Source organism: Hyperoodon ampullatus (assembly GCF_949752795.1).
Source record: "Hyperoodon ampullatus genome assembly, chromosome: 7".
Taxonomy (NCBI): Eukaryota; Metazoa; Chordata; class Mammalia; order Artiodactyla; family Ziphiidae; genus Hyperoodon; species Hyperoodon ampullatus.
In genome coordinates this window covers 75,236,716-75,249,446 of record NC_136920.1, presented here as the reverse complement: position 1 = coordinate 75,249,446, position 12,731 = coordinate 75,236,716, and the positions used below count along the sequence as shown (strand labels likewise).

Genomic DNA, 12,731 nt, shown 5'->3' with positions numbered 1-12,731 from the left:
GAGTACTGTTTTTAAATTTTTAATATATTTAGCCTGTTCTGACAACAGTGAAAAACCCTAATCTCTGTGATGATAAGAATGCATCAGACAGACACCAAGACAAAGGAATATTAAGGCAAAAAGCTAATTTTTCAAAGGCACTTAATATGTAATCTTGCCTTCCTTTTCCCCTGCTAAATCCTGAAGCAACAATAAAGGAGAAAAACAACTCTGAATTTTAAAATGAATTACATTTTCTGTCACTGTCATTAGCATGCTGAATTTATACAAATTCATTTTCAAAAGCTATTTCTACACTACCTGCCATTTTCTCTAAGAATGCCTGCAGATCCAAAATAGATATGGTATCAAATCTACATCTCTTTTCTGTTTTACCTTTGTTTGCGCATTTATCCAAGCAATCATGGACCGAATCATTTATTCTTAACTCTACACGTTCAAAGACAGACAGCAGAGGCCTTTTTCACAGCAAGAGGTCAATGAATGAATCTAAGTACATTAGTCATGCAATAGATTTCTTTTTTTCCTTTGAAATATTATTTATTTGGCATTTCTATATGAAAGGGAAAAAGAAATCTATTGTGTTAAACCTTTAAGCTTAATTGAAAAATCACTATTGAGCTCCTTGAAACAATGAAAGTCTCAAAAGTAAATGTTACAAGCTGAAATGCCACTCCAAGTGCTGCTTGATTTACATAAATAGATTTGTCAAAGATTTAAACAGAAGTAATCAAGAAATTCCCCATCTTCAGCATCTCTTCTTCCTAAGCTTGAAGGAAGAATGTGATTACCGCACAGGTGGAATGCAAGAGCAGGACACAGCCTGATCCTATCGCTGTGTACCTGGCTCAGCACGTTTGTGGTTCCCACAGTGTAGAGACTACCTGGAAGAATTTCCAGAATAAGCTAGGGGATTGGTGGTCTCTTGTCGATCACTTAGGGGAAGTATCAGGGGACCGCTTCCCTCCACCTTCTCCCCCTTGAAAAAGTATGGTTTTGCCACAATGTTGGGATTCTTCAAGAGGGCTCTTCTGTACCCTGACCTCTGTCACCTGAAGCTACATGCAAGCTGCTTCCCTGATCTTTCCTATATCAAGCAAGGGCACAGTCATTTTCAATCACCCTATACTTTGAAAGGAGAAAAGGAACAGCAAGCCCTCCTAGGCACAATCCTGAGCTGATCTGGTGTCTGTGTCTGTTTGGTTTGATGTGACTTTGGCTACCAACTCCTGTCCAGCTTGTGCGCTGGGCTCGCTCTCCGGTAGGATTCCATGGCTTCCACTGTGACCGAAGTGTGAGGACTTTCTGCTGCTTTCCAAAACCTCCTGGCTCTAGACCAGGGCTCTGACAGCAACTTTCATGCAATCTTTATGAAACAAAGAATAATTGTCACCATTTTACATACATGGAAACTGCAGCTAGAAATGAGACCAGTGACTCATTCCAGGCTGCAAACATCCAAGGAAGTGATAAAAATGAGATTCAACATCAGATGAATCTGACTCCAAAGCCCATTTCTATCTCCACCGTGATCTACATGATTAATGCCTATTTTAATCACAGCTGCTGGGCAACTCAAACCAAACCTCCAAACCCATCAGCTAAATCTTGCCATGATAGGCTTCTTTAACTAAAGGCAAAGCCCAAATCCAGGTCGATTTGGTGCCATAGAATTCCCTTTGCACCCAGGAACCCTACTTGAGTTCCACTTTGTCTTATCACTCCAGACTCCATCTCCTTCACTCTGCTTCCACCAAGATGGCAGACTAGGTACCCTAAAAGACGACACCAATTGAACCAACTAAAACGCTGGATAATATACACAAATCATAACTTTTAAAAATCATCACAGGAGCTGATAGAAAAGGAGTAAAGCCACAGTGGCCAAAACAAACCGACAGCCAGGGATCCAGGGAGGCAAGTGAGCACCAAAGCCAACCTCCATGACCTTAGCCAAAACATGGAGCCCTCAAGCTCCCACCTTGCACAGGGGGCCAGGGAGATGAAATAGAAAACAGGGTCTGCCCAAGATGGGATGTCTTAAAGGAAACTCCTACATCAAGGTACAGCCCCAAAGGGCTGTACCCTCAGCTTAAGAGTGAACAAAAAGGGAACAAGGCTTGCACCAGGCACAGAAGGAAGACCTTCCTACTCAGACCATGGCACTGGCTAGAGGGAAATATCTTCCTTCAGAAGTCTTAAAGAATTGTTTGCTGAGAATTCACCTGGCTGATCCTAGGTTAGCAGTCTGATTCTGAGCAGTCCCTATGATCTGAAAACCCTTAAGGAGATAATGCAATAGCAGTGAGCCCTGTGTGGTCCTGGCAGGAGGACACATAATGTAAACCCAGGACTCAGAAAATTCCCACATCTATCTAAGGAAAACAAGTGGCTGTAAACAGATGGCTGAGTTAAGAGGGCTTGTCCTTGCCCTGACATTCCTCCTTCAAAAGCTGCCACAAGCTCTACGCTCATGTTTCACTCCCAACAGGTACCATCTGAGCACACACTTCTCTTTTCCTCTCATCTTATGTGCTCATTCTTCTTCTCACTGGTATCGCCATCCTCCTACTGGTAGCTTCCACCTCCCTCTCTCCATCAGTCATTCCTTCTTTATATCTTTTGGTTCTCTTTCTAATCTTCTCTCCTCCAACCATAAACTTCCTCGGTTATGATCCAACTTACAGAATCTAAGTTTGAGCCTTGGCTTTGCCATCCACTTTCCTTGGGAAAAGCTACATAACTTTCTTGAGACTCAGTCTTCTCATCTGGACAGTGGGCTACTAAACCTAGCTCAGAGGATTGTTGGAAGGATTATAGAGAGAGTGAATATAAAAAGTTTAAGCATTGTAACTAACACATAGTAAATGCTCAATAAATATTACCTAATATGAATATCTTTCCAGTATATTCCAGATCAGGGGTTGACAAACTAAGGTCCATGGACCAAATCTGGCCCAGCACTTATTTTTGTATGGCCTGTGAGCTAAGAATAACTTTTACATTTTTCAATAGTTATATTTTATTTTTTTTATCAAAGTGTAGTTGATGTACAATACATTATATAAGTTACCTGTGTACAATATAGTGATTCACAATTTTTAAAGGTTATACTCTATTTATAGTTATTATAAAATATTGGCTAGATTCCCTGTGTTGTACAATGTCTTGGTAGCTTATTATATAATAGTTTGTACCTCTTAATCTACCACTCCTATATCACTCCTACCCCACTTCCCTCTCCCCACTAGTAACCACGATTTTGTTCTCTATATCTGTGAGTCTGCTGCTTTTTTGAAATATTCACTGGTTTGTTGTATTTTTTAGATTTTTTTAGATTCCGCATATAAGTGATATACGGCATTTCTTTTTCCCTGTCTGATTTATTTCACTTAGGATAATGCCCTCCAAGTCCCTTGATGTTGCTGTGAATGGCACAATTTCATTCTTTTTATGGCTGAGTAGTATTCCAGTGTGTGTGTGTGTGTGTGTGCGTGTGTGTGTGTGTGTGTGTGTGTACCACAACTTCTTTATCCATTCATCTGTTGATAGACACTTAGGTTGCTCCCATAGCTTGGCAATTGTATATAATGCTGCTATGAACATTGGGGTGCATGTATCTTTTTGAATTAGCATTTTTGTTTTCTTTGGATATATACCCAGGAATGGAATTGCTGGGTCATATGGTAGTTCTAGTTTAGTTTTTTTGAGAAACCTCCATACGATCTTCCACAGTGCTGTACCAATTTACATTCCCACCAACAGTGTACAAAGGTTCCATTTCCTCCACATCCTTGCCAGCATCTGTTGCTTGTGTTCTTTTTAATGATAGCCATTCTGACAGGTGTGAGGTGATGTATCATTGTGGTTCTGATTTGCATTTCCCTGAAGATTAGCAATGTTGAGCATCCTTTCATGTAATATTTTTTCTTTTATAAATTTATTTATTTTATTATTATCATTTTTTTGGCTGCATTGGGTCTTCACTGAGGTGAGGTGTGCGGGTTTCTCATTCGGTGGCTTTTCTTGTTGCGGAGCATGGGCTCTAGGCGCGCAGGCTTCAGCAGTTGTGGTGCACAGGCTTTAGTAGTTGTGGTGCACGGGCTTAGTTGCTCCGCGGCATGTGGGATCTTCCCCGACCAGGGCTCAAACCCGTGTCCCCTTCATTGGCAGGCAGATTCTTAACCACTGAGCCACCAGGGAAGCCCCCTTTCATGTTATATTGATTGATTATATTGAAGTGAAATAAGTAGATACATCATGTTCTCAATTTTGCTTCTTGATCTATAAAGACTAAAATTTACTAGCTGGCTCCTTACAAGAAAAGTTTGCCAACTCTTCTTCTAGATTATCACAGATTCCAAATTTTGCAGTGAAGATGGAAGTATTCAGTTTTCTAATTATAATTCTATTCACAGTTTGAAAGAAATAGACTTATAAATCTTCCAAAGTGCTAGGGGTGTTTAGAAGGTGAATTAAACCATTTTCTGCTCACAATTAAATATCTTCTGTCTCTCAAATGGCCATTTTACATAATAATGTTTTGTGGACAGAGCTCAATGTGGCTGCTAGATAATAATGTACAGCTAAAAGGAGAAAAATGACATTCCTGCAACGGGAAAGAATGAGAATGAAAAAGGGTACTCTCATCACCAGGAGATGGAGAAGCACAGTCACCTGAGGCTGAGTGGCATGTTTCTTGTTCCAAAAATTTGGTAGCAAGCTAAAATATAATTAACAGTATTGAGATCAAGCTGCATCAGACAATATGACACAAAAGCTTCTATATGCCACAAGCTGGGAAGGCAAATTATTGCCTACGTTTCACATTTCCACTGTACTCTGAAGTGAAAAGAATCTCTCGAATCTCACTTTTAGTTTCTCTCTTTACAAAAGTGCTCTCTCTCCTTTGCAGACAAAAGGGGACTTGGCCAAAGACCTAGTTTGAAGCAGAAACATTATCTTCAGCAGCAGAGTCTTTAAGTCCAAAATACAGCCCTACATCCCAAACACTGACCTACCCACCGATTTTTTCCACGTGATATGGCTGATGGCAGGAGCAGTCACAGCCACAGGTAGAATAGGATTAGGTATCATTTTCACTGTTATTAAAATTCTCCCTTTTGCAGAGCATAATGTCTCTTAGGGCCAACCAAATTCTCCTTTGCCCTAGGCTGGAACTCATGTCCACGACTGATCGGTATCATAACAACAGCATGGGCCACGTTTTCTATTTATTCAGTGCCTTTCCTCACAAGGCTCAGGGCTTTTCATTATCTAAACTTTATGAGTATATATTATCAAAGTCCCGTTTACATTCCCGGCTCTGCCACTCAATATGAACGTCTCTGGGGTAGAAATCACATCCTCTTCATCACTGCCTCCTATGTGCCTAACACAGTGCCTGGCAAATAGCAGATCCTCAAAAGATGCTTGTTAAGTGAATGATGGGGAGGAGGGAAAGATGCAGAATTATAAAACTGAAGGTGTTGAAAGGCAAACTTTGCCTCCTTCACTACTTAACTCAGGACCAGTTTTGAAATGCATCATATATTAGAAATGTGATATAAGGCCTTCCTGTGACAATAATCTGTTCCTAACAATAGCTATCTTGCCCTTTCCGATTACTGGCAATGATTCTTGTATCCAAAATGCATTAGCTTATAAGCAGCAGTGACTCTGACCATATATCATCTCTCAGTATTACTGGTTTAATAGCCAATGGGCAAATTCCTTTTCCACTCCCAGGGAATATACAGTGATACATATTGCCTTTCTTCCAAACATTTTTCAAGTAAGTATTTTGATACAGTCTAATAGTATCAAAGGCGTAAACGGTTATGTTTACTATAGGTTGTCCTATTTCAAGAAAGAATAAACCATTTTTATAGTAACATATCGCAGATGCCAACACTAAAAATGTTTCCATTATAGCATATCACTCTAAATTCCAGATAGGATGGACAAAGAAATGAAACAACACAAGTGAAATTTCGATACCTACTTTTGCCGTCATCTTGGCCAAAAGCTCTTGTAAATCCATTATTCCTTGCACCAGGCTTAAGAAGTCACTGCAAGTTGGACAAGCTCAATAAAGAAAATATAAAATAAATGTTGCTACTGTGTTAACAGAAAAAAATATATATATTTTTTAAACAGTAGTTGTTTAGCTATATAAAAGTGTTTTCGCTTTTCTGGTAAAGTGTGACTTCAAAATTGGAGTGAATTCACAGAGGATTTCAGATCTAGATCTTTTCCTTTTATTAATAAGCAAAAAGAAAGGAACAAGGACTAACTTAAAAGGACAGTATGTTTTTACCTTGAAAACATTTTTAAATTTAAACTAAACTCTCATTTTTATTGGGACTAAAGAATTGTGAATTATCACAGAAGCAGCAAAAAAGTACACTCATATATATCCAAGTCAAGAAGTTTAAAAAATAGTTTATATACGTATATTTATATAATTATATGAAACATAACTTTTTATATTAACCTACAGACCCCAAACTGCTCATATAATCTCTTCTTACCTTCAAATGTTAATTCTACAAATAATACATAAGCTTTTTAAAAATCCAAAGACACAGAAGTATTTTAGTATACATAAAATCTCTCACTAACCCCACCACCTCAAAAGTCACCAGTGTAAATAGTTTGTTTGTATCCTTCCTGAAGTGCTTCTCTGATATTATCAACAAGCTATATAATATTAATAATTCAGAAACGCTTTAAGTTGCTACTTACTTCGATTCAGGTTCGGACACTGTGTTATGTATCCATTCGGCGTAAAGATGATTTTCCCATCTTGGATAATCCCCTTGATAACAGAAGAGAGAGGTGGCAATCAGTATTACAGTTACCAGTTCAAATGGCCCCTGTCACATGCTCTCTGCAGGGAAGTTTTTTTTTTTTTTTTTTTTTTTTTAAGCAAGACTGATAACCGTATTCAGAAGGTGAGTGGGCCTTAGTCCACACTGACCTACTCCAAACCATCCTCTTCTAAAAAATCTCGAAATATCCATTCATCTTGAGAAAGCTACAATTACTTACCACTGGTTTATGCTAATGATATCATAGAACTAAGGATCCAGCAGTCAACGTTCTTAAACTGTCCAACTATAAAGACACTGATGCAATAAAAATTCTCCTCAATGCCCTAGTCATCTTGGAACATTAAATATTGCTGATTTACAGGATTTTTTAAGTGGGGAAAAAGCGACAATAGGAACATATTAGACTAAAATGCTCTATTGATTCATTTAGTCTAGGAAATAAAATTAGACATGGGGAAAACTCCTTAAGAACCGTGCTCTCAGCTAATTGAGTAACATGAGTCTTTGCTGGTGAGTCTTAAGATTTGCTCAACATCTCACTGTGGATAAAAGGTGGTCTTTTCATTCTGCAATTTAGTCTGGAAGAACAGCCCTAATTTAAGAAAGTGTTCGGGGCTGCCATCTCTCAATGAAAATATTGACTTGGCTTTTGGATTTTTCACATTGAATTTCAAGATTCCGTTTTTAGGGTATTTTTTTTTCCTGATTTGATGGAAGAGATATTACAGAACAGATGGAACATGTAGAAGCTGGTTCAGAATATTGAGCTTAATCTATAAATAAAATATAGGCTTATGATAGTGTGGTGAGTCTTTCAGAGGGAGCAACATTTAACATTTATGTGCTCACCTTCTAAACAGCAGAAGGTAGCCAGCAAATGATGTTTCTGCTTATTATTCCAAGATAAAATGTTAATTGGAAATATTAATAGAAATAACAGGGTCACAAGGCCTCTTCCTCCGAATTAGATACTTTGATTAACCTCTTCCTCTTCGAGGATGATGCGGTGTCCATGATTACGAGAAGAGACAGCCTCACCATGGGAAGGGGGTGCCTGCCATAGCTCCTCAAAATGAATTTGTCAACTCTTGCCGGGGAATTACAGGGAGCAATTAATGGAGCACAGTCTAAGTCAATCGGCTTCTTCCTGGCACAAAGTTGCTCAGTTTTTCAAAGCAAATTAACTCCTTTGAGTGGCCAGGGTGCCTTTCAAGCACACGTGAGGAATTTGAGAAAGGCATGGGATTGGCAGTCAGGGGCCCAAGGTTTAAGGTCTGGATCCATTTGTAGCTAACTGCGTGGACTTAGTAAGTCAACCACCCTCTCTGAGCTTCAGTTGCTTCACTTGGAAAAAGAAGTGCTGTATGCAAAAGCTACAGAACCTTCTAGCACTCAAGTGCTGGGTCAATGAAACAGGCGTCCCAACTGAAAGTGTCACAATTTAGATCTCTGTGCTTTTTTTTTTTTTTTTGCGTTACGCGGGCCTCTCACTGCCGTGGCCTCTCCCGTTGAGGAGCACAGGCTCCGGACGCGCAGGCTCAGCGGCCATGGCTCACGGGCCCAGCCGCTCCGTGGCATGTGGGATCTTCCCGGACCGGGGCACAAACCCATGTCCCCTGCATCAGCAGGCAGACTCTCAACCACTGCGCCACCAGGGAAGCCCCAGATCTCTGTGCTTTTGCTAACTTTCAAGATAAAAGAAAAAATCAGTCCAGAGCAGACAAAGCAATAGATTTCCCTCAAAGAACAGCCCATCAGAGAGAACTAAATACACATCAGGAAATACCTGTCTAATGAGGCTGAATATGGATGAAGTTATAGTGACCAACTATTCAGGTTTGCCTGGGATTTAGAGATTTCAGTGCTAAAACTGAGAGATTCCCAGGCAAACCAGGACAGTTGGTCACCCTCCCTGATGCCAAAGTGGCAAAAGCACACGTACCAGGAAAGGATGAGGTCTATCTATTACCTGCTGGTTAGAAGAGCCTAAATCATTCTTATTTTTATCAGCCATGGAAAGGGCCCTCAGAAACCTGGAGTATATTTGTCATGGTATTATCTTTGTCAAAACAAAGAAAAAGTCCATTTGAGGGCTTCCCTGGTGGCACAGTGGTTGAGAGTCCGCCTGCCGATGCAGGGGACACCGGTTCGTGCCCCGGTCCGGGAAGATCCCACATGCCGTGGAGCAGCTGGGCCCGTGAGCCATGGCTGCTGAGCCTGCGCATCTGGAGCCTGTGCTCCGCAATGGGAGAGGCCACAGCAGTGAGAGGCCCGCGTAGCACAAAAAAAAAAAAAAAAAAAAAAGTCCATTTGAAAAGGATTTCCCATCCACTTATCCTATAGCAACATATATTATACATAGCAGTATTCCTTTTGTTTTCTTAATGACTGATTTTGTCACTTTATAAATTACTAATTGCCTCTCCCACACCTTTCTTCCACCTGCCTCCCTCCTCTGTCTTTCCACTTTTAATCTCCGGCACACACGTGTGTGTTACACAGATCATTAGGTGAAGATCAATGATGTTGACTCGAACAAAAATGGAAATAAGAACTGACAGCTTCTCAATCCCTATCAACACAAAAACTCAAGGCACTTGATATTTCTTCTGAAAAAGAGGTCATGAGGGTCAGCCCACATACTGGCATAAAAACATGTTCTTGCCAAATGAATCAAGATGGGAATGCTGGGCTTCCCTGGTGGCGCAGTGGTTGAGAGTCCGCCTGCGGATGCAGGGGACACGGGTTCGTGCCCCGGTCTGGGAAGATCCCACATGCCACGGAGCGGCTGGGCCCGTGAGCCATGGCCGCTGAGCCTGTGCGTCCGGAGCCTGTGCTCCACAACGGGAGAGGCCACAACAGCGAGAGGCCCGCGTACCGCAAAAAACAAACAAACAAACAAACAAACAAACAAAAAGATGGGAATGCTAATTTATTTGAACGGATGTAATTCTATGCTGGATTAAATGAAGGGTGGCAATGTACTGTACAAATACCAACTGTAACCCAAAGGAGTGTGAGTGTATGTATGTGAACCTATAAATACATACCTGTGTATATATCCCAGCACCTCCCCATGACAAGAACCAAAAGGTCTTGCACTGAATTGTCATATGAACTAGTCATCCCTCAGTAGCTGGAAGGTAGTGGTTCTGGGACCCTCCCTTCCCCCCTCCACCACCCACCCACCACAGATATCAAAATCTGCAGATGCTTAAGTATTTTATATAAAATGGCGTAGTATGGTAGGTCCTCTGCACACACAGGTTCAGCATTCATGGAGTCAACCAACTGTAGACTAAAATTGGTTGATTCTGCGGATGAGGAACCTACAGATAGAGGGCCAACTGTATTTAGTGCCTGGACATTTGTCAATAAAAGAAGCATTTGCTAAGCCTGTAGTTTTCTTTAGAAAACAGAGTTTTATAAAGTATAAAGCAACAAACAACAAAGAGCCTCGATCAGACTTATTTCTCCCAGAAAAATCATCTGTGAGGATTTCTATAGATGAAAATGTACCTTAGAACACAGCAACTTCTCCCCAGAAAAGATGAAATAAGGAATAAAAAGATAGAATTTCTATTATTTCGCTTCATTTAACTTTAAATGTATCTACACTTAACTGAAAAAAGAAGAAAAGCTCTGGCTGGGCCTATAACTAGTGGACCTCATTTGATCTCATTTTTTGAGACCTATGCTTTACTTCATACCATTCACCACAGCAGTATTTCTCAAACTGCCAGTTTCTTAAGAATCACATTGAGTACTTGTTTAACATTCAGATTCCTGGTCAACCCCGGATTCTGTTTCAGGAGGGTTGGAGTGGGCCCAGGAATCATCATTTTTAAAAGCTGTCCCAAAGGATTCCCATGAAAGGTCAAGGGGCCCCACTTTGAAAAACCCTGCCCCATTGTCAATCACTCGGATTTTCTGGAGCAAGAGTGTTTACTCCTTACAAGTTCAGAGTGGTGAAAGTAGCCCCTGCATCCAGTACAGGAACAGAATAAAATCTTACTGATTTGGAACTGAATGGTAACTAACCAAATCACTAAATTATAAAAACCATGAAAGCAAAAATCATAGGTTTTCACCTCAGCTTTCCCTGCCATTCCTATCATAGTATATTTCACAAAGTAGGTACAATCAATACCTAACCTGCATCAAATTCCTAAAAACTATAAATTATATAATTGTAAGAGAGCAAAATTTGCCACTCAAAATGTCTCATTGGCATGCAGATTATTTAGACCTGAAAACAATCAAGGCCCAAAAGACTCAGGAAGAAATTTTGACCTTCTCCCTAACTGCCTAAAAGAATTTAGATAGAGGGCCTGTTCCCAGAATAGAACTGTCATCAGAAATACCTGCAAGGAATATGAACTAGGTGTGGTGGGGCAACTTAGAGATCAGTGTGCACTCTGCACCCCATTGTCTCTGCATGGCCCAGCAAACATTTATTTACTGAACATTTGCTTTGCCATCTCCGTGTGAATTGCCTACCTCCCCTTGAGTCCCAAAGACCTACCACCACACTCTCTGCTGTTGTCTTTAGCTGAAGACTACTTAAGGTGAGGGTTTCAGCCATTTTTGGTAAGCTACTCAGTTTTCCTGGGTCTCTGCCATGTGTACGTGTTATTAAAATTTGTTTTGAGTTTCTGCTAATTGGTCTCATGTCAATTTAATTCTTAGACTTGTCAGAAGAACCTAGAAGGGTAGAAGAAAATTTCTTCCTCCCTGACACAATATTGAACTATAATTTTCACAGCTATTAAGAGTGTGAAAATCGAGGGTCCGGAGGAAGACGGCGGAAGAGTAAGACGCGGAGATCACCTTCCTCCCCACAGATACATCAGAAATTCATCTACACGTGGAGCAACTCCTACAGAACTCCTACAGAACACCTACTGAACGCTGACAGAAGACCTCAGACCCCCCAAAAGGCAAGAAACTCCCCACATACCTGGGTAGGGCAAAAGAAAAAAGAATAAACAGAGACAAAAGGATAGGGACGGGACCTGCACCAGTGGGAGGGAGCCGTGAAGGAGGAAAGGTTTCCACACACTACAAGCCCCTTCGCAGGCTGAGACTCCGGGTGGCGGAGGGGGAAAGCTTCGGAGTAGCCGGGGAGAGCACAGCAACAGGGGTGTGGAGGGCAAAACGGAGAGATTCCCACACAGAGGATCGGGGCCGACCGGCACTCACCAGCCCAAGAGGCTTGTCTGCTCGCCCGCCGGGGGGGGGGGCGGGGCTGGGAGCTGAGGCTCGGGTATCGGGTTTCGGTCGGAGTGCAGGGAGAGGACTGGGGCTGGAGGCAGGAAGAGCCTGAAGGGGTTGGTTCGCCGAGGCTAGCCCAGAGGGAGTCCGGGGAAAAAGTCTGGAGCTGCCGAAGAGGCAAGAGACTTTTTCTTCCCTTTTGTTTCCTGGTGCGCGAGGAGAGGGCATTAAGAGCGCTGCTTAAAGAAGCTCCAGAGACGGGCGCGAGCCGCGCCTGAAGGCACGGACCCCGGAGACGAGCGTGGGACGCTGGGGCTGCTGCTGCCGCCGCCGCCGCCACAAGGCCTGTGTGCGAGCGCAGGTCACTGTCCACCCCCCCTTCTGGGGAGCCTGTGCAGCCCACCACTGCCGGGGTGCCGGGGTCCCGGGACCCAGGGACGGCTTCCCCGGGAAAGCGCACGGAGCACCTCGGGCTGGTGCAACGTCACGCCGGCCTCTGCCGCCGCAGGCCAGCCCCACACTGCGTGCCCCTCCCTCCCCTCGGCCTGAGTGAGCCAGAGCCCCCGAATCAGCGGCTCCTTTAAACCGGTCCTGTCTGAGCGAAGAACGGACGCCCTCCGGTAACCTACGCGCAGACGCGGGGCTAGGTCCAAGGCTGAGACCCCGGAGCTGTGAGAGCAG

General features: G+C 42.4%; 1 protein-coding gene across 3 annotated transcripts in view; it reads right to left on the bottom strand.

Annotated features, from left to right (window-relative positions):
- Window positions 1-12,731, bottom strand: part of NELL1 (neural EGFL like 1) — a gene marked incomplete at both ends in the record, with an annotated part of 886,110 nt that overhangs the window by 690,905 nt on the left and 182,474 nt on the right. For all 3 annotated transcript variants that reach the window (XM_079707393.1, XM_079707394.1, XM_079707395.1), the window contains 2 exons: window positions 6,005-6,087; window positions 6,748-6,820. In XM_079707393.1, the coding sequence (XP_079563519.1) occupies window positions 6,005-6,087; window positions 6,748-6,820 (156 nt within the window). The remainder of the gene's footprint in view (window positions 1-6,004; window positions 6,088-6,747; window positions 6,821-12,731) is intronic.